Source organism: Brassica oleracea, chromosome C1, assembly GCF_000695525.1.
Source record: "Brassica oleracea var. oleracea cultivar TO1000 chromosome C1, BOL, whole genome shotgun sequence".
NCBI classification, from domain to species: domain Eukaryota; kingdom Viridiplantae; phylum Streptophyta; class Magnoliopsida; order Brassicales; family Brassicaceae; genus Brassica; species Brassica oleracea.
Genome location: NC_027748.1, coordinates 10,067,165 through 10,088,500, shown reverse-complemented (window position 1 = coordinate 10,088,500; position 21,336 = coordinate 10,067,165). Strand labels below are relative to the sequence as shown.

The window sequence follows — 21,336 nt, the reverse complement described above, 5'->3', positions numbered from 1 at the left end:
AGAATCAGACACACAACTTTACAATCTCTGTAAACATGACTAACAACAAGAGCTTCCTCTTCTTGATCATCCTATGTTTTCTTCTTACAATCAAAACAAATGTTATCCTTGTCTCTGCTCAAGATCAACAGTGCTTGGCCAAAGGATCTTTCAACACAAACAGCACTTTCAACAAGAACCGTCTCCTTCTCCTCTCTTCTCTTCCTTCTAACGTCACTGCTCAAAACAACTTCTTCTACAATTCTTCTCTAGGCCAAGACCGAGACAAAATCTACGCTCTAGCGATGTGTATTCCCGACACCGAAACAGAGGACTGCTCAAACTGCGTCAAGACAACTTCCGATGGACTTATCAAGACCTGTCCTAACAACACCGAAGCTTTTCACTGGTCAGGTGGTGAAAAAACTCTATGCTTCGTACGTTACTCGACCCGTTCTTTCATTGGCTCACCAGATATGGACCCGCGTCAGATTCTTCCCAACGCTACGGATATAACATCGAATTTGACTGACTTTGATGGGATCTGGCAAGATCTGATGCTTAGTATGGTGGATTCAGCTTCGTCAAAGTACTATGAAGCTGAGACCAGACCCTTGACAAGCACTAGTTCTGGAGATAGGATGACGATCTACACGATTATGCAGTGTACTTCTGATGTATCTAGAGCTGAGTGCAACACATGTTTGAGAAACAGCGTAGGTGATTATCAGAACTGTTGCCGTGGGAAACAAGGAGGTCTTGTTACTCGTCCAAATTGCATTTTCCGGTGGGAGTTTTATCCTTTTTACGGAGCCTTCCGTAACACTTCACCACCGGCTAAGAAAGGTTGAAAAGACCAATTAAAAAAACGTTATAAAATACTCTTGTTTTGTCCTGTTTAATATATTGATCTGCTTTTTTTGTAGACGGTTCTTCAACGGTGAAAATTGTCGTCCCAGTTCTTGTCGTTACCTCCTTATTGATTCTAGCTGTGGTTGGCTACGTTCTTTACAGGAGGAGGAAGAAAAATAATAAGGACAGTTTGAGAGAGACTTATCAAGAACTTGATAGTGAGTTTCTTCAATTGTTTATCAGAATATTTTCAGCAAAATCAAGATTCTAATTTTTTTTTTTTGAATACAGGGAGGTTTGGGGCCAAAGCCCGTAATCTCCCCATGACTGAAACCATAGCATCTAATATTAGTTTTATCGGTCACTCGAATTGGGGATCTTTAACACAATGGGCAGGGTCTTTTCTAGTGGAGACAATGACCTCTGGTAATATTTCTTTTATTTGTATGCAGCAGCAGAAGTTGAGGCTCTATCTTCATTGAAATTCGAGTTCCGTGTTATTCAAGTTGCGACTAGTGACTTCTCTGAAGAGTCTAAGCTCGGGGAAGGTGGATTTGGTCCAGTGTACAAGGTGAATAAGCCGGTTTTTGATCATCTAGACTACAAATTTTCGATATCGACTTATGTTTTCTAATCAACAATGTGAAGGGAAAGCTTCAAAATGGCGAAGAAATAGCGGTGAAGAGATTGGCTTTAAGTTCAGGGCAAGGAGAAGAAGAGTTCAAGAACGAGGTTTTGTTATTATCTAAGCTTCAACACAGGAATCTAGTTAAGCTACTAGGTTTTTGCTTGAAAGGCGAAGAGAGACTTTTGATCTACGAGTTTGTTCCCAATTCAAGCCTTGATCATTTCATATTCGAGGTTGCGAAACAAGACCATACACTGTCCTTGAAGGCTAGTTGGAGCACACGGTACAGCATTATCGAAAACATAGCTAGAGGGATTCTCTATCTACATGAAGATTCTCGTCTCAAGATCATTCACCGTGACTTGAAGCCTAGTAACATTCTTTTAGACTACCAGATGAACCCCAAAATTTCAGATTTTGGGATGGCGAGGTTGTTCGAGTCAGATGATCAGACACAAGGCCTAACAACAAGCAGAGTCATGGGAACCTAGTAAGCTCTCCATTACAACTAATCTATGGTTTAAAGTCCCAACCGCTGAGACGAAACTACTATTACATAGACGTGGTTTCTGGCTGAGGATTACTTCGGCCCAAACCTCTTGGTATTAAAAAAAAAATTCTGGTTTTTTATACTTTACATTTTCTGTTGCAGCGGTTACATGGCACCAGAGTACATAGCGCGAGGACGGCTCTCGGTTAAAACCGATGTTTACAGTTACGGTATTATGGTTCTTGAGATCATATGTGGTCGGAAGAACAATAGCTTTCAGCCAAGTGGAGTAGCTCTCCATGTAAGTAACCTTAGGTCAAGAAGTTTAACCTACAAGCAACTATTGTTCTCTTTCTGAGTTACTGATTGTTACTACAAAACGGGTTTAGGCGTGGACAAATTGGCGCGGGGATAGAGCACTGGACATTGTAGATTCAGTGATCACAGAGAATGTATCAAGAAACGAGATGATGAAATGCATCAACATAGGGCTCTTATGCGTTCAAGAGAGTGTGACGAGAAGACCAAACATGAACTCAGTAGTTCACTGGCTCAAGAGTAACTCCGTGACTCTTCCGGTTCCATCAACACCTGCGTATGTTGTTCATAGTGAGTCAGGTGAAGCTTCTCGTGTTTCGCAGTCGACGGTCAATGTTTCAATCACTGAGCTTGAGCCACGTTGATTGTGAAGTTTCGGTTTATTTTTGTTGATTATGAAGTTTCGGTTTATTTTTGTTGATTATGCTTTTCATAAGCTCTGCTTTGTATATGATTCGTTTATCTTTTTACACTAAAGCCTGTAGGTATAACGAAATCAAAAGACTTTGTAAATTCTAAATCGAGTAAACCAATTCAGTTACAACTAAACCGGAAAAGACCTTGGGTTTGATTCGACAAGTTCATTAATCAAGGTTCGGTAAGAGCCGCCGAAACGGTGTCGTTTAACGAGATGGGTAAGTTATCCCAAAAGAGACAGTTAACGCCACTTGTTAGCCCCAATCGTGAAACACATGGCCAGCTCATGCAAAAGACTGGTGAGAACACGTGGCACACTCTGGTGCTCAGAAAAAAAGTTTCTACCAAAGAGAGTGTCCTGATTTGGGCAAAGGGAAGTGTGAAACGTGAAGCAACAACACCTTTTTAAACAAGACACAAGAAGAAGAACCAACCTAATACGGCATCATCATTAAGATCCCTAAATTCCAGGAAGAGAAAAGATAGAGAGTGAACGAGAAGCTCCATTATTTGTTAAAAGTTACAAAAGCTTTCAGTGTCCGAACACGCTTAGAAAATTTGTGCTTCGAAGCCTCGCAAAAGGGGTCTGTCTGTCTGTCTCTCTGTTATTTAGGGGGCTATTAACTTCTTTCTATCGCAAGTCTGAAAAATTGAAGCAGAGAGTAGAGATGTGTAGCTTGTCGGCGAGTCTGCTGTTACCGACAAAGCTGAAACCAGCTTATTCCGACAACCGAAGTAACAGCAACAGCTCACTCTTTCTCGCCAATAGAAGACGACCCAAGAGGAAGAACCAATCGATTGTTCCCGTAAGAGTTTTTTTCATTTGGGTCTCGTCATTTGTTTCACAGTTTCGATCTGAGCCTTTGGGATGATTCCAAGAAACTTTGTTTCGTATCTACATATTTGAGAATCTTAAAAAAGGGTTTTGGATTTGGTGCAGATGGCAAGATTGTTTGGACCGGCGATTTTCGAATCATCCAAGTTGAAAGTATTGTTTCTAGGGGTTGACGAGAAGAAGCATCCATTAACGCTTCCAAGAACTTATACGCTCACTCACAGTGACATTACTGCTAAATTAACTTTAGCTATTTCTCACTCCATTAACAATTCTCAGGTAAAAAAAAATACATTTCTCTGCTCCTAACTAACTTATTAACAGACATATAGCCTACGTATGTATGTATCTGCGTCTGTTGCTCATATGTGTAAATCACTGTGATGTTTTTGTACATCGTTTGATAGAACTATCTGAAAACATGAGTGAGTGCCATTGAAGAACATTGAGAGGGGTTAGTCAAGGCTGATGTGTGTATATGTTTTTTGTAGTTGCAAGGATGGGCAAATAGACTATACCGAGATGAGGTGGTAGCAGAGTGGAAGAAAGTGAAAGGGAAAATGTCGCTTCACGTCCACTGTCACATAAGCGGTGGCCATTTCCTTTTAGATCTCTTTGCAAAGTTTAGATATTACATCTTCTGCAAAGAACTACCAGTGGTAACTTTCCAAATGTACTCAAAGTTTACTTCTTATCGGTTTCATCTACACAAATGTTGATCACTTTGGATCCAATATGTATTTTAGGTGTTGAAGGCTTTTGTTCATGGAGATGTGAACTTGTTGAACCGCCATCCTGAGTTGCAAGAAGCTCTTGTTTATGTTTACTTCCACTCCAATGTCAATGAGTTCAACAGAGTCGAGTGTTGGGGTCCGCTTTGGGAAGCTACTTCACTTGATGGTCACAGGACTCTAACTCTTCCTGAAAAACAGTGCACTCATGAATGTAGTTGTTGTTTCCCACCGGTTAGCTCGATTCCGTGGTCTCATAGTCTTTGCAACGAAGGTGTTGTTGATAGCTACTCTGGGACTCAGGGAGAGGGTATGTCTACTCCTAGTCCAGAGAAACTCTATTGATTTAAACCAATATATACAACTTTGTTAAAAACCTTTTTGGTGGATCTAATATTGGTTTTGGTTTGGTGTAACATAATGTGGTATAGGAAAAATAATGAAATGTGATATTTGATAAAGAATCATCACCACCACCACCAAAGTAAAGTTGATTAGGATTAGGACACAAGTCACCGATGTAACACCACGTGAAAACTAAGAAGAAACGTGAAGGTAAAGAGAGAGCGAAAGAATCGTCTGGTTTACAATACGAAGCGTCTAAACCACTCCTTGCTTTTTCTAATGATTCCAAATCATTCTTTTGGATTTTATTTGGTCTGATCTTTCCTTACAATCTTCTTTTGAACAAAACAAAGATGACTCTGTTTCTCTGGCCCCGTTTGTCTATGCCTACCTGTAATTGTAACTATAGACAAGAAGAAGTAGTAATGTTATAGAGAATGGGGCAACGAATTATTGCATTTTATTATTATTAATTGATGGACCTCCTCATTATAAAATGGTAATGTTCAACAAAACTTGTATGAATAAGAAAAAGATATACACTTTTAAGAAAATTTTGTTGCGCATCTCTTGACGAACCCAGATGGTATTTTGTATCAAAGGGGTTAGATCTTCTTTGCATCCCGTGTGATAAAAATAATTTGTTTTGACTCCGTGTGAAAAATTGTTGGTTGAGAGGACCAACTCAAGAGGCTGCTGCTGTTGAAGTAATGAAAGAAACATGTATCTGTCTTTGTGTGTCTCTCTGTATGTGAAAGATGTTTTCAACGAATTGTTGTTCTACCAAAGAATGACGACCCAATATCACTATCCGTGTTCTGCGTATAGACACACAAAAATTGAATAATATCATCCGAAGTAACATTTTTTGAGATCATTAAGTGCACAAAGTTTTACCTGAGATTTAGGGGATGGGAAGACATTCCAGAACCTTAAGGTTTCATCTCCTGCTCCGGTTACAATCGTCTGTCCATCAGGTGAGACCGCTAGATACAGAACACGGTATGTGTGACCTGTCAGAGTCGCAATCTGAACCCCCAAAAAGAAGTGAGACAGGTTTAAGTTAAACCACATATACTTAAATGATGCAGAGTAAGTAATGTACAGAGGCAAAAGGTCAAAGAGATTTGTTACTTTGGACATGGTTGGGTATTTCCAGACTATGATTTGGTTTTGGGAGTATCCGTGCGTGCTAACTAGCTCGTTTACGTTCTTAGACCATGCTAGATTGCATACCTGTCATACGCATAAACAAAGACTGTTTTTAATAACACGTATTCGGTTATGTTTCATGTCAAAAGCTAAGATTTTTTTATTTTTTTTTACCTGACTGCAAGTATCAATGGAACTTAAATGAGTATTCGTAGTTGTATTCCAAAAACGTATGCATCTATCCGCAGTCCCACCACCAGAAGCAAGAAGCCCGTGAACATGAGGTGACCAAGCTATTGCTTTAACCGCGGCTGTGTGTTCACTATATTTCAGAACCGGTTGTGTTGAATGTTGGTTCCATACAAAAAGCTGCAGAAAAAAACATTTATAAAACCATGTTAAAGTCATATTGGCGGTTAAAAAAAAATGTAAATACAGTAAAAGTACACATACCCGATTGTCGTTTCCACCAGAAGCTAACTCTCTGTTGTCATAAGACCACTTGAGTCCGCATACTTCTGATTTGTGACCTGCCAGTTTACTGACGTGATCCTCTTGACAACGTATGTCTCTCTGAAGAATACTCTTGTCTCTACTACCAGATGACAGTACAGATGATCCCCACGCCAGTGCTCCAACTCTTAGTCTATGTCCTTCCATTGTTCTTGTTCTCTTGCAACGCGACGCATCCCATATCTATCCCCAAAAAAAAAAAACATAACTAAGATTAAAAATTCCATAGAAAAAAAAAAACATAATAACAAACTCCTCAGAAAGGGAAAATGAGATTGTAACCTGCACTTTCCCGGAACTAGTTCCGACAGCAAGATGAGTTCCACGAAAGGCCCAACCCACAGAGCAAACACTATCATCAGCTCCCAGATCACATAATTTAGTTACCTTGCTGCTACAAGCGTTCCACAAATACACGCAGTTCCCTAATCCCACCGCAAGAACATTTTGTGCAGACCAGTCCACTAGATTCAAATAAAAATCATCTTGCAAAGCCGGTGCATCTAGTACCTAACAACAAACACCCAAATAAAAACCTCTGTTATAAATAAATATACAAATCCAAAATAACAAGACCATCACAGAACCACACATCACTAAGACCACACAATGCTTCATGCATAGATGGAATCTAACAACAAAAGTCAACGAGATCGAGAATCTAAACCATCCAAAACACTCCAAATCTACAGACATTGTTACCTTATAGGGCGATCGAGACACCTTCCTCAAGGCCTTGATCGGAGCATGACTAACACCAGGACCATCATCGGACACGAAAGGAGAAAAAGAATTCAAACACCGATTCGTCTCCGTCTTAAACCGGAAGATATTCCTCGACGTAGAGAAGCCAGTGATGTCCCGTTTCTCCGGCGTCTCGGGACCGAACATCGCCGCGCGCAACAGAGTCGCGTAAGAGCCTGCGCCGTCTTCTTTGCTCGGAGAAGGAGAAGCGAGATCGAAGAGCGCGAAATTGGATCCGGATCTGCTTGGTATGAATCTGTCGGAGTATATAGACCGTGACGGTGATGGTGATTGGTTGGCATTGATCAGACGATTGATTCGTGACTCGAGTGACACTTTCACCGACGACGGCGATGGGATTATCTGAGAAGAAGAATTCGCCGGAGGAGTCACGTTGCTTGCGGTAGGATCTTCCATTGAAAGTTTTGACTTTTTAGTTTTTTTTGTTTTCTTTATTTTTTCTTCTCTTCTCCCTTCGGACCAAAGAGGCTAAGTAGTGTTGGAACATAACTCTCTACTGTCCTTTTTTTCAATTTATTTTTATTTTTTACCTTTTTCCTTAATTTTTATTTTCTTTTCCCGGGAAATCTCAAGGAAACAGAAAACGACATGTGAATTGATGCGAAATTAAGAGGTTTGATCAGGTGATGTTTATGTTAGTTACGTCATGATTGAATCTTAATCGTTAGATTTAGAGGTTTTCATGGGCTTAAGCTAGGCCCAATTAGATCTTGCCTAAATATTTATTAGTATTTACTCCATTTTCACCCATTTCCTTTAGGGGAGTTACCAAAACAACCTAGTGATCTTGAAATCATAGTTGAGTAGATGGCAGATCCAGACCTTTTTTTGTTTTTTAAAAAGACTTACATAAATCTCATAGATCTAGATTTATTGACTTTTTATATAATATATATATTGAGATACAAACCAAAAAACTATTTAATCAGAATATTTGGTAAGCTAAAATTACACTATTGATTTTTTAAGACAATACACTATTAAATTATACGTAATTAAATTTAAAATTTAAAATTTTCTATTTAAATTAAAACACTCAAAAGATGGAAAATGGAATTAATCTTGCTGAAATGAATGAATGTTACTTCTATAAGAAACATTTCCTAACAGGTTTATTTCCTAAAAGGTTTTTTAAGAAACATTTCCTGGAAGGTCTACGAATATTACTTGCAAGTTGCATTGAAGTGATTTGTTTTCATTACCTATCACGTTCCGAAGTTGATCTACCACACATTAAATTAAGAAAACTAGACAGTTGTATGAACCAAAAAAGATTTGTATAATAAAAAAAAAACAAAAGAGAATCAAAAATAAAAATAAAAGAGAAGTCCATGCAATTACGATGTTTGGTGAAAACAGCTTTCATGTCTAAGGACATGTCCCCTTGTTCATGTGTGGAGGTGGAGGATGTAAATTTTATAAACTTTACATTAATATCTTTTATTCACGACATAAAAAATATATATAAAAGGTTTAATCACAATACAAAGAAGAAAAGAAAATCAAAATGAAAAGAATTGAATCATACAATGTGAAAGTTGGGCATATATATCTACCAACGTAAAAAACTATATAGTACAATTTAAAAAGAGAAAATGCCCCCATTCTGTAAAAGTTCACTTTTGCAAAAGAAAAAAATATTCTTTTTCTTTTGGTTAAATGAAAACACTTTGATAAAATTTGGATGAAATTTCACCTTGGATCCATTCAAACTAATTATATAAAACACATTGTAAGATTTAGGAAACTCAATTAACACATCAAAATTTGGGGGGAAACAGAAACAAACTATAATTATGGATAATGATTTGAATGAGTGTTTTTATACCTATCATCGGGCATTATGGGAAGAGTTCTAGTTCCAGAAGCAGTGGGAGACCTAACATGACCCACCATTTAAACCTGAAGAGCTTCTTCTTCACAAGCTCTTCTCTCCAATTCTTCTTCCGTTTCACCAACATCGCCATCACCACCACTGTCATCTTTTCCTCGAGCTTCGATCGTCACCACGAGAGCAATTCCTTTGCCTTGTTCCTTTACAAACATAAGGTGAAGCTTGATCACTAAACGTTGTGCTACCGTTGCTTGCGAAACACGCACACAAGACTGATGAGTTCTCCTTCATCGTCTTAGGGTCAGGGCTAGGGTTACAACTTGACTTGCTGTTCAAGAAATCGATCAAGATTGGGTTTTGATCGGTACCAACAACAGTGCCACACCGTCAGGGTTAGCACTGTAAGCTACTAGACCGAGGACAAACATGCATTGTAAGCTGATAACTTAACTTGACGGTATAGATTTTTATACCGGAGAAATTAGAAGGGAGATGTATTTTCTGTGTGGTGCCTGTTTGAGATTTAGCTTAAAGTTTCTAATGGTGTAATCTCTGATCATGAGATCATGAAGATGAGTAGATTGGATGATTGAGAATTAGATAGGTGGGATGATAAGAGAAGTTTGACGAGAATGATGATGGTATCAGGGATCTTTGATGTACAAAAAGAAAATGAATCCATGAGAGGATCAAGAGAGACTATAGGGTTTGTAGGAAGTGAAGAGTAAAGGGAACTAACGTTATAAACATATACGACCGTTCTGACGTAGAGGTTTAAACTTTTAAATGCTTTTTTCATATCAACAGAAAAGCAATTGATAAGTCTAGTGGATGAGAAAATTGGGTTAATGATGATACAAGCATGGGAAGATGATGATCATGATTACAACCCTTGTGTCTGACCAAAAAAAGATTAATCTTATGTTAATTACCATTCAATACTAAGAAAATGTATATCAATTTATTATATACAAGCAATAAAAAGAAGAGAGACATTGGCGTGCTAATATTCGTGACATTTTCCTCTTTTGTGTAATGGTTATGCTTTTGTCTGTCATCTCATTATATGTTCTTGACTTAAGCTCTATCTCTAATCAATCAATCTCTTTGTGTTACACACCATTTGAATCTTTTTCACCCAAACACTACTCACTACTCATAAAATTGTCTGAGTTGTTGACTGAAGAAAAGGTTGTAAACCTTCTTCCTTAGGAGGCTAGGACAGGGTTGAAAGTAAAAATGTACCAGACATATTGAAGGTGAACCCACATACATCATGTGTGACTTTTTTTATTTATAGAATCATCTTTTTTAAGTTGGATTTTGAAATAAAATTTTTAACAATAACAGTATGACTTTTCAATCCATTTTTTTTATTCATGTTGTACGATTTAAATGTAAGAAAAACAAATAAATCCTAACTATGTTAAATTTAATTTCACTGTGTGAAGTGAAGTCTGAATTAGCTATCATATTACACCTATGACTGAAAGGTTGGTGAAGATGTATTCATTAAAATATTTTCCCTTATTGCATACACAGTACTTACAAATCAGAAAACATGTGAAGGAGATAGAGAGCTAACATGGAAGATCTTAAATATACAGCATCAAATCCATTTTTGCTTCTGACAAAACCCATTCTTCTTTTCTCCATCTTCATCTAGATTATAAAAAAAAATTAATATTCCAAACTTTCATGTGAACTTAAAGAGAGTAAATTAAACATGGAAGATGTGTACCTCACAGGGTTCAAGCTTAGCTTGCTTCTGGCAATGTGATCAACCTAGAACCAGAGTCATACTCCATCGCGGTACCACAGCTAAAACCACAAGATTGATCAAAGATTCAAATATTGTTACATGTTAAAGTTTTGAAACAAAGGTATAAAGCTATAATCTTACTTGGTGCATTTGACATTGTTGGTTTTGCCACCGCTGGATATTGAAAGAATTGTTCCAAAGAAGGAAACATTCTCCGTTCCACAATTTGGACAAGGACCCTACCGAACAATAACAGTTAGAAACAAGAACACTCATCAAGAATCTTGTTGCTGCTATTCTGTTGCAATTACCTTCAAGATCAAGAAGTCTTTGATGATGAGTTTGGTGATTGATGAAGCCAGGTATACGATCAGAGGCACGGCAGCGAACCACGTGAATATGAAACTAAATGGCTCTGAAAGCTCCAATATATATGTGATCTCAAAACCTGTAATGTCGTCCAAGAAGAAAAACCTGAAATAAAAACATGTTAGCAAAGACAAGAACTAGGGGGGGTTTAAATGATTTGAATGCTCCAATAGAGAAGAAAAGAATTGGTTATAGTGACTCACAGTCCGAGAGCAACAACGCTTGCTGGAACATTGAGCAAGAGCATTTTGAAGTAATCTACAGCGAGATCACTATACACCTGCATTCAAAGGAAATTAGTATCTTCACAATGAATAATTTATGTTATCGTTACCTTTTTACTACGGAGACTGCATCTTGGACCCTCGCACACAATCTCGCTACCATCCATCTACAGAAGCAAAGAGAATCATAAAACTGAATCTTAGAGAACAATATTTGTTAGAGGATATGTCACCTTTAGTTTGAGTTTGAGCTGATCAAATTCTTGATCATTGAGGATTGGATTCCCAGAAACATAAGCCATTGAAGCTTCCAAGAACCGTTGTTCATCAGAACCTACGGTTTCACATAACCAAACCAAAGATGAAGCCTATTCACCCCTAAGAAACCAAAAAAAAAAAAGAAGAAGATATTGATAATAGTTGATTTACTTAGCATGACAACACTGCTTCCTTCCCACATGAGCTCTTCTTTAAGATTATCAAACTCCTCATTCGACATGATCGCTTTACCATCGTAATAAAACGACTGCACAAAATAACAATTGCTCAGACAGGTTCTTGAAAGATTTGTTAGTATATTTTTCGTCAAAAAAAAAAAAGATTTGTTAGTATATAAAAAAAGGATGGGGGTTGAAGTAGCGTTACTTGCATGGCTTGGAGAAACTCTTGTTCCATTTCTCCAATTGTTTTCTTCTCAGCCTTGTTGATGCTACAATACGGCATGATGTTGCTATCCACGTCTTCTCCTCCAGCTTGACCTTAAGGAAAGACCAAAAGAATGTAAATTCAGAACTTCAAAAGCAAATATAAAGTTGAGACATGGGAGGCAAAGTGAAGAAGACCTGGCTGCTCTGTGGTGGCTTTTGAAGGCAGCAAGAAGAAGCTTTTTCTCAAGGGAACCGATCTCCCAGGGCTGAGCGGAGCCCATTGAGTCCTCGACGACGAAGGAGAAGAGAAACAAGTTGTGGGTTTGCGGGAGACGGCGGAGAAAAGTCGAGGGCTTGTTAAACTGAATAGCATCTTGCTACCCATGTTCCCCGGGAGAAGAAGAAGAAAGGAGGTTCCTTTTTCCTCTGTTTTCCGGGGAAATATTTGAGGAACCTTTGTGTGGTTGAAAGATGAGTGTTACTGTGAGCTGATTTTTTTTTGAGTTTTTTTAATTTTTTTTTATTTATTTTAGGAAGATTGATTTGGAGGGAAGACATTCGGAGATAAGACAAGTGTGGATATGAATTCCTAGGCAGATGATATTTTTTTAAATATCCACGTCAGCATTAAAATTCACCTTTTTTAATCAGAAAAAAATAGACATAGTTTTCTACCCAATTGACTCTTAATAATAAACTTGTTTGTAAATTTTTTTCAAGAAAAATATTGTAAATCAGATATAAAAATATAGATACTTATTCACTTTTAGAGCTATAAACAGAGTAAGAATTACTATGAAATGAGAGTTCTTGGTTAAAATAAAAAAACAATGCGATCTAATTTCTTTTTTTCAACAAGACTAATTATCTTCTTTTTTTTTTAGTTTCAAAAAAAAAAAAGAAGTTAATTAGTCTTGTTGAAACTGAATGCAGTCAAAATATTTTGTCAAAAATAAAATAAAATGTGGATATCAATGGAGTTATACTGGTAGAAGCATTAGAGGTGGACACGTGGAAACACGATTTAGGCACGTGCACACGGACGTGATAGTGATTTGTTAATAACATTGGGCCTCTTTCAATGGGCTTTATAATTTTAGTACCCAAACCAAGGACCCGGTATAACTTCCTTACAGAATTTAGAAAGTATATTTGACCGTTAGATACTTGGATCTTTTAGGATTGGTGAAACCATCAGTCAACCAAACAAACCATCATCTACCGTTGACCATTAAGTGTGTCACTGACTCACTTACCTTTTCTTCTTCACACATTCACTAACTACCGGTAGTTATGCACTTGGTAATTTGTTAATTAATTTTTAATGAAAAAAATTATTTTTGCTATAAGAATCCCTTTGCACATTTCATTTACTTGCAACAATTCCAAAAGAGAGGGTAAGAAGAAAAACAAAACAAAGTCCTTTCTCTTAATTAAAATTACTCTGTTTTTTCCCTGTTTCAGTTTTCTTTGCTTACTCTGTTTTTCGTGTCTGTTATAGCTTTACAAGAAGTACAAGAAGATGGTGGCAGTTGAAAGAGTTGAGAGCTTAGCAAAAAGCGGAATCAACTCCATCCCAAAAGAATACATCCGTCCAAAAGAAGAGCTCGAGAGCATCAACGACGTGTTCCAAGAAGAGAAGAAAGAAGACGGTCCACAAGTCCCCACCATCGATCTCCAAGACATCGAGTCAGAAGACGAAACCATCCGTGAGAAATGCATAGAGGACCTCAAGAAGGCGGCTATGGATTGGGGAGTAATGCATTTGATCAACCATGGTGTACCGGTTGAACTAATGGAGCGTGTGAAGAAGTCAGGAGAAGAGTTCTTCGGTTTGCCCGTTGAAGAGAAGGAGAAGTATGCAAACGATCAAGCCAAGGGAAAGATTCAAGGGTATGGAAGCAAGTTGGCTAACAACGCGAGTGGACAGCTTGAGTGGGAAGATTACTTCTTCCATCTTGTTTATCCTGAAGACAAGAGAGATCTATCACTTTGGCCTAAGACACCAACTGATTACATGTAAGCTTTTTGATTGCTTTACTTTACAAAACACACACACATCTTGGTTTGGTTATGTGATGATACTCCCTAGTTCACAAAAAGATAAATTTTCTATATTTTTTATTTTGTTACACAAATACAATTTTCTAGAGTTTTAAAGTAATTGTGTATTTTTAGAAAACATTAATTAAAATAATTTGAACTGATTAAATATATTGATTTTATTATATATGTATATACTAAAGAAAATAATAAATTTAATCTTAACATTTATTATATTTCAAATAAAGTGAAACTCTAGAAAATTCATTTTTCATGGAGGAAATTATATGATTTAACATCTTTGGTTGCTTGTAGTGAAGCTACGAGTGAGTACGCTAAGTGTCTTCGTTTGCTAGCCACAAAAGTCTTCAAGGCTCTCTCTATCGCCCTAGGCTTAGAGCCTGACCGTCTAGAGAATGAAGTGGGCGGTATAGAAGAGCTTCTGCTCCAAATGAAGATCAATTACTACCCAAAATGCCCTCAGCCTGAGCTAGCACTTGGCGTGGAAGCTCACACCGATGTAAGCGCTTTGACCTTCATTCTACACAACATGGTTCCGGGTTTGCAGCTTTTTTACGAGGGTAAATGGGTCATTGCAAAATGTGTTCCTGATTCGATTGTGATGCACATTGGAGATACGTTGGAGATTCTTAGCAATGGGAAGTTTAAGAGTATACTTCACCGTGGATTGGTGAACAAGGAGAAGGTAAGGATTTCTTGGGCTGTGTTTTGTGAACCACCAAAGGATAAGATTGTGCTTAAGCCATTGCCGGAGATGGTGAGTGTTGAGTCTCCGGCTAAGTTTCCTCCAAGGACGTTTGCTCAGCATATTGAGCATAAGTTGTTCAGGAATGAGCAAGAGGAGTTGGTAACTGAGAAAAAGGATGAAGTCTGAGTCTATATATGTCTGTGAAACTCTATGTTTGAGCTTCTCTTTTATCTTATGTTTGTGTATTTATCTTGTCTTTGATGTGTGTCTTATTAAAGATTGTGAAGACATATTTCTATGGATTGTGTCATTGTGATACGTTAAAGAATTATATGATTTGTAACAAAGTAAGCGTTAGAAGAAATGAGTAGAACGAGATATGCTCTATGAACCACATGTGTATTAAGAAGTTGAGAGTGTTTCAGATTTACATTTTTCTATTTTTCTTTTTCTTATACTAAATGTAAAAAGAGATGTAAGAAGTGAAGAATCTGGTTTGATTTTGCCTTTCCTCCCTCCTAGTTCTACTTCTCTGGATTTTAACATGTTAGCTTTGCGATGAAGGAGTTACACCACAGGATCAGATTGAGAAGAGAACCAAATCTGAATGTACAAAAGGAGTTGATGGTGATGATGATTCCAGATACTACAAAGGCTTTTTCTATATACCATCAGCGTATGCAAAGCTCCTGCCAAATTAGAACAACAATAAGATATAAGCATTTGTTGTTCCATGGGGATATCCATATATATAGCCCATGACACTGAAATGCAGAATCTACACGATTATGAAATATTATCGAAAAATAGTGGCTGCGTTATTGCTTTGTTAGCTTACCTACTAGCGGTCCATCGTTGTTTTGTTTCAAGAATTATTCCCCTATGACCAGAATGTATCTGTTGTCCAGCTGAAGATAGCGTTTTTTGAGCTGCAATTGGTGTTACCTGTAATAGATATATTCAAGAAATTAAGAAACCTCTATAACTCTTTTTTAAGTGGTTGTAAGCTACTCTTTTTTTAGTAAGTTTAGAGCTTACCTCATTCCCTGCTTGGAAAGAGTTCACTCTATTTTCCTTGAAGCCCTTATACCAAGAATAGATTGCAACTCAATGGTTAGACTTGGAGAATGTGGGAAAATCAAATCAAGTTAAACTGAGTTTCACAAGCTAAACCTTTGCTTGAGTAAATCTTAGGCGTGATCCATTGTTTTGCTTGAGCTCGGATTTGATGGAGAGCTGTATAACCGGGTCAAGAAACAATGTACGTAATCATATAAATAGAGTGTGTGTTAAGAAAGATCATGTATGTCCAAACCATGAGCAGTACCTTGCTGAAAAGGTCTGTTGGTAAATCTTGTTGAACTCTCTTTTCCGGTTGGAAATTAAACTCCTGTGTTGCCATCTCGGAATCAGTTTCATCCTTATCAGGAAACTCCATTTACAAAACATACAGAAGATCAAGTGCAAAGAAGAACTGTGAAGACTATAATACCAAAGGTACTGGTTATTTTTGAAAATGCCCATGCTCCTCTGCTTGACAAGAGAGTATTAACCTAGGTGTGAAATTTATAATGCAAAGACTATGAGAAGTACGTACCTTCTTGCTCAGAGGACGAGCTTTAAAAACTTGTTTGCCCTCCGAGAGATCATGCTTAGATATATCCATTCCGCTTGGTCTGAAAGAAAAGTAAAACTTTAGGCTTTACATTCACCTCGAAGACAAATTGAAGTGAGAAATTAGGGAATCCTTCTTAATATTCTATGTGATTTTATAAGCCATACCTCCTACTTTCCATGCTAACACCGTCAAACACATCAGTTATATTAGACTTGTCTGGCCCCTGTCAAAGAGAAACTTTATTTACAAGAGATAATAACCTGTTAACAATAGAAAGCAGTATTGGTGCTACCTTATACGCATGATTCCATTGATTAGACCTTTTTGTTACTGCTGAAGAATGTTGCATAGCCCTTTCTGAAGTCTTCAAATGAAATTCCTGTTTAAGGAAAATCGAGAAATATAATCAAGTCTTACACCAGGTTATTGTGTGGAAACAGTATAGCAGCTGAGAGGAATTCATTTATCCCACTTACTTGGAACTCAGTTAGTTTTGGAGTGCTCTTTTTCCGGACAGGCAATGATGGAGCATCAAATATCTAGAGAATACAAACGAGATTTATTTGAGCCAGTCTTATACACATTCCTTAGTAGCAGGTACAAAGTTACAAACCTTTCGGTTAAATGGACGTGCTTTGAATCTATATACAGCTGTTGAGTCCTGTTCTAACTTCTGATCATTATTGTGTCTGAGATAGTCATTAGCAAAACATCATATGAGATTTCACATTTATTGTAACAACTCATTTTCAGAGAAAAGTTTAGGTTTTCACCGTATCTTGTGTGCCCTCTGCGATGTAGCAAAATCATGCTCATGTGGAGTAGTAAGTTTTATCCTCGTATGTTGTGAGTTTCTATCAAGAGTTGTATCCTGCAAAACCATTTAGCAACATAAAAAATATGATTTAAATCTCAGTACTAGCTCCTTTTCCACCAGAAAGATTGAATATTCCATATACAGACACCTTTTAGACTCTATACGCAAGATCAAGAAAATTCAAGAAATAGAAAGTAAACCTTCTTGGGTATCTTGTGAACAAAACTCATCTCCTGCTTTGTACCAGCAACCTGAAACAGAGAAAATATGACTTTTAATTTTCAGATAGACCTAGTACATTGTTCAAGGAGCTAAGTATAGACTGTTTTTAACAATGACAATCACTCTACCTTACGAAGAAGACCTCCGTCAAGCTTCTGTCTTTTAGCCGCTTGAACTTTGGTCCCACATAAGCCTTTCTCATGAATTTTATCCACTTGCATAGGGAATTTTCTGTACCATACAAAAGAAGTTACCAATTAGGTGAATATAATTAAGCAGACAAAATTAAACATGCTCCAAACAGTCACCTGGCATAATTTTGTTTAGCTAACTGACTAGCAGTAGGTCTCATTAACGTTGAGCTCCTTGGAGATGGTCTGATGCTTGATTTAGCTCGGAACTTTGGTTTATTATCATTGTGTTTGTGATTGCTAACCGGAGGCCCTGGTAAAAGAAGAGAAAGTGAGACCGCAAACAATAAAGTATATATAATCCATTATTCACCATTCTTATTCAAATGTGGATGCTGATGATAGATTTCTCTATCTATGCCACAAACATCTGCTGTGACTTTCTCATCCTCCTCGGTCTTGTCATGAGAAACCTCCTCTATAAGTAACAATGTTGTGACGAAAGCTAAAACAAAAAAATTTAACAGCAAAGTCATCTTGAATTGTTCATAGTACCGGAAAAAAAAAATAAGAGTGATTGCTAAAGAAAATGAGTATTGATTCGAAGGCAAGCATGAGTAGAAGCATATATATAGATACAGAAGCCTAAAGATAACTGTGATCACAATATAAATCATTTTTTTACCGAACGATTAAGCAATTTAAGTATTTAACACACTGTAGAGGGAAACTACGATCTTTTCAACAGATGGGAGCGCCAAAATTAAGTCTAAGCATTCTCTCCTACTTAAAGATCCAATCGTGTGCTTGGAACACTAACGAAGACTTGAGAAGGACTAAAAGCTGTAATGATGAGGAAACTCACGAGAAGGCGCGTAGGAGGGAGCAGAGTGAAACCAGAGCTCGGCTGCCTCAGACTCTGCCGGTAACTCCATCCGAGTGAAATCATACCACCGAGCTGCGTCGAACTCGTACTCCATATCTATTTCTTTCACCTCAATCACCATTGGCTCCATTTCCATATCTTATTCACTGAAGAAGAAAGGAAGCAGCAGTGAAAGGAAACAAACGGCACATATTTCGCTGTTTCACAGATTTTGGTTTCGCGACAAAACCATAAGTATATAAATCGATTTTTTAAATTTTAGTCAAACGACATCGTATTTGCTCTCTGAATGTACACACCACTCTAAGCACAAAAAGGCGTGGTGACGCTCCGGTTTTTGTAACCACTCGACATTTTTGAATGTTTAATTTTTCAAAGACTTTACGATAATGATTATTTTAATGTTCCTATCGTTGTTTTAGTATTTTTTCAAAGTCAGTTCTTATGAAGATGAGGTATGTATGTGCACAGCATGATGTTGACAGTGGATTTAATATATTTAGGATCCATTAATTTTTTTGTTTGAAGCGAAAACATTCTCATTTAATAGGATTTGTAATGGAGTACACGAAGACCCAAATTCGTGTAAAAGAAAAAGGCCAAATTATTATCTTTTGTTTTGTTCTTTGGGAAGGACAACATTTAAAAAAAAAAATTCTACTAGCATACGTTTTGTTCAAAGTCTCTGTTGGACCAAACCTACTTTTGGGAGAGTACAGAGAGATACACTATTTAGGTGAGGTGTTGGTTGAACATTTTCAGTTGTAGTAAGTAAATGAATTTTTTAACTCAAAATGGAAAAAAGTATAACTTCATACAATCTTTTTTTTTTTTTTTTTGTCAAACAACTTCATACAATCTGTTAAAGATAATATAGATGATGATTATCTATCTAAGGGGATAATGTTTATCTCCTCCTTTGTCTTTTAGTTAATAATCGGTTTGATGAACCGACTTTAGACTATTATAAATAGTGGTTCTTTGTATGGTTTGTATAATAATTAAGAATCCAAAAATATAGTCATTCTCTCTCTCGTTTCTATTTTCCAAACGAACAAATAAACAAGTCAACTCCTCTCTATCTCTCTTGTTAAATAAACAATACACACAAAGAATAATAATACATACACATATATATATAGCTGATACAGTTACATCTCTCTCGACTTATATTTCACAACACGTTATCAGCACGAAATTCTGACCAATTGAGGTTTATCAATCCGAAAATTCTTAAACCAGTCGAGGTAATGTTTAAATTTATGTTTTTCAATATACTTAATTTATTTAAATTTTATTATTGTTCCGGAGTGAGAGGCTAGGCCTTCTCCGTTTATTTTCGGGATGATAGGCGTTGCCTTCTCCGACTGATCGTTATAGTAGGCTATGCCTTCACGATCAAAGAAACGCGTGGTAGGCGTTGCCTCCGTGAATAAAAAAAAATTAATAAAGGTCAAAAATTGCATACTAAGTCTCCGGACCTTGAAATAAGTAAAAGTCAAAATTGTAGACCATGTCTCCTCGGACTTTGAAAAATGATCAATATGGTAGTCTAAGACTCCTCGGATCATGTGGTAGGCTAAGCCTCCAATTTTATTTATGCTCTTTAAATTTATGCAATTTAAATTTATGCCATTATGCATTTCAATTTTATATTATTATTCTATGAATTCGGTTATCATATCAAATTTGACAAAGCTCAAAATAAATGCCCTTGATATTACGGGAAATAATTATAAGACTTGGGCAGTGCGTGCAAAGATGCACCTGAAAGAAAATGAGCTTTTAGAAATCATCGATATAAACTATATCGGATGAGAAAAAGGTAGAGCTATGATATTTATACCAATTCAATGATGGTTTATAAGATGAGGTGTATCATGAGAAAAGATCTAAAAGATCTTTGATAAATAAATCCTTGAAAGAAAGGATACACTAAATAGTCTGAGTTGATATAAATCCTCCGTGAAAACTGAAAAAAATGAAATCATGATACTAAACCATCAAGTCGGTCCTTCTTGAAAAGGACGAGGGTGTCTATCGTGGTCGTGGAAGAGGACGAGGAAGAAAATTCCGTCTCTATGAGAATAATGGAAACTTCCACGAAAATGAAAGTGGTCGGGTGATAAATGGCAAACATAAAAGGTTTGTTATAGATGCGGCAAGAAAGAAAATTGGGTACGTAGTTGTCGTACGCCAAATATTTAACCGATCTATATCGAGAATCAAAAAGAAAAAGAGAAAAGAAGTATATTAAACTTCGTCTCTTATGAGCCAGAACCATTTTTCATAGCTTGAATACTCATCTTGATGATTCAGATTTTCTGGTTGGTCCAGAAAATGAAAATAAAATATCGATGTGATATGAGAATTATCTTCCTGAATAAAATTTTGAGATTCAGGATGGAGATAGATATATCTGGCAGATATTGGGTCATCGTACTATAACTACTAAAGGTAACAAATATTTCTCATCTCTCAAAATAAATAAGTATAGTATCTAGTAATATAAAACTTACTATTGGCTCTAGAGGAGCTTATGATGAAAAGACATGCATAAGAAAAAAGATGGCAAAATTATAAATGAGTGGTAAACCTGAGGTTTACTGATATATAGCCATCTCCAATAATGTTATCGACATTATTGTTTAATGTTGAAAAACAAGAAGTTTTTCACATATAGCATGTCTTAAAGAAAATAAAAGAAACCATCATGGGTGCTGAATCATCAAACAAGTTCACTATATGTGATTTCTTTAAGCAGATCCCAAATTAAGATCTCACTCTAAAGGATTTGAAACATAAGTCATCCCATAATGGGAAAACTGAATATGTTATTGGTTCTACAGTGGGATTCAGTACGAGATTTTAGACACGGAGTGTCATCATCTCGAGGGGGAGAATTAAAGAATCCTAGGGAGTGGAACATTGAGAAATTGTGTTCGCACTTGAAAAAGAACTTGATAAAGTAAATTCAAGTAAGATGATCCCCATGATCGGGTGTAAACATGCAGTTGTGCATGTAATAAAGACATATACAATCCAGAGG

At 36.8% G+C, this 21,336-nt stretch overlaps 5 protein-coding genes and 1 pseudogene across 10 annotated transcripts; 3 read left to right on the top strand and 3 right to left on the bottom strand.

The window, feature by feature from the left end:
* On the top strand, positions 1–2,650 carry LOC106299354 (annotated as a pseudogene).
* A 395-nt stretch (positions 2,651–3,045) lies between these two features.
* LOC106311628 (protein STAY-GREEN 1, chloroplastic-like) lies at positions 3,046–4,791 on the top strand. 2 transcript variants are annotated; one of them, XM_013748873.1, is made up of 5 exons: positions 3,046–3,490; positions 3,625–3,798; positions 4,011–4,178; positions 4,266–4,560; positions 4,682–4,791. In XM_013748873.1, exons 1-5 carry the CDS (start codon positions 3,353–3,355, stop codon positions 4,705–4,707), a joined length of 801 nt encoding a protein of 266 aa, XP_013604327.1. In that variant the 5' UTR covers positions 3,046–3,352; the 3' UTR covers positions 4,708–4,791. The 2 variants fall into 2 exon arrangements, with proteins under 2 accessions (XP_013604327.1, XP_013604319.1); XM_013748865.1 differs by lacking the exon at positions 4,682–4,791 and having other exon boundaries at positions 4,266–4,628.
* A 540-nt stretch (positions 4,792–5,331) lies between these two features.
* LOC106311618 (protein FIZZY-RELATED 2) lies at positions 5,332–7,497 on the bottom strand. The gene is made up of 7 exons (XM_013748853.1): positions 6,963–7,497; positions 6,543–6,770; positions 6,201–6,443; positions 5,922–6,116; positions 5,730–5,831; positions 5,493–5,624; positions 5,332–5,413 (listed from the first exon to the last, which is right to left on the bottom strand). Exons 1-7 carry the CDS (start codon positions 7,419–7,421, stop codon positions 5,360–5,362), a joined length of 1,413 nt encoding a protein of 470 aa, XP_013604307.1. The 5' UTR covers positions 7,422–7,497; the 3' UTR covers positions 5,332–5,359.
* Positions 7,498–10,346: 2,849 nt separating this feature from the next.
* Positions 10,347–12,385, bottom strand: LOC106303429 (PGR5-like protein 1A, chloroplastic). The gene is made up of 10 exons (XM_013739721.1): positions 12,057–12,385; positions 11,860–11,972; positions 11,644–11,740; positions 11,448–11,548; positions 11,325–11,381; positions 11,194–11,270; positions 10,933–11,095; positions 10,763–10,860; positions 10,601–10,680; positions 10,347–10,521 (listed from the first exon to the last, which is right to left on the bottom strand). The coding sequence occupies exons 1-9, from the start codon at positions 12,244–12,246 to the stop codon at positions 10,617–10,619; spliced, it is 960 nt and encodes a 319-aa protein (XP_013595175.1). The 5' UTR covers positions 12,247–12,385; the 3' UTR covers positions 10,347–10,521; positions 10,601–10,616.
* Positions 12,386–13,222: 837 nt separating this feature from the next.
* LOC106339986 (leucoanthocyanidin dioxygenase) lies at positions 13,223–15,043 on the top strand. The gene is made up of 3 exons (XM_013778875.1): positions 13,223–13,258; positions 13,363–13,880; positions 14,220–15,043. The coding sequence occupies exons 2-3, from the start codon at positions 13,384–13,386 to the stop codon at positions 14,797–14,799; spliced, it is 1,077 nt and encodes a 358-aa protein (XP_013634329.1). The 5' UTR covers positions 13,223–13,258; positions 13,363–13,383; the 3' UTR covers positions 14,800–15,043.
* A 44-nt stretch (positions 15,044–15,087) lies between these two features.
* Positions 15,088–18,479, bottom strand: LOC106339710 (protein TPX2-like). 5 transcript variants are annotated; one of them, XM_013778602.1, is made up of 16 exons: positions 18,267–18,479; positions 17,775–17,906; positions 17,579–17,714; positions 17,399–17,501; positions 17,249–17,299; positions 17,005–17,102; positions 16,845–16,920; positions 16,708–16,770; positions 16,524–16,610; positions 16,396–16,454; positions 16,211–16,289; positions 15,941–16,045; positions 15,787–15,849; positions 15,652–15,696; positions 15,452–15,558; positions 15,088–15,302 (listed from the first exon to the last, which is right to left on the bottom strand). In XM_013778602.1, the coding sequence occupies exons 1-16, from the start codon at positions 18,421–18,423 to the stop codon at positions 15,275–15,277; spliced, it is 1,389 nt and encodes a 462-aa protein (XP_013634056.1). In that variant the 5' UTR covers positions 18,424–18,479; the 3' UTR covers positions 15,088–15,274. The 5 variants fall into 5 exon arrangements, 3 of the variants coding, with proteins under 3 accessions (XP_013634056.1, XP_013634111.1, XP_013634200.1); XM_013778657.1 differs by having other exon boundaries at positions 15,089–15,302; positions 15,941–16,003; XR_001269262.1 differs by lacking the exon at positions 15,088–15,302 and adding an exon at positions 16,106–16,143 and having other exon boundaries at positions 15,458–15,558; positions 15,941–16,003.
* Positions 18,480–21,336: the final 2,857 nt, after the last annotated feature.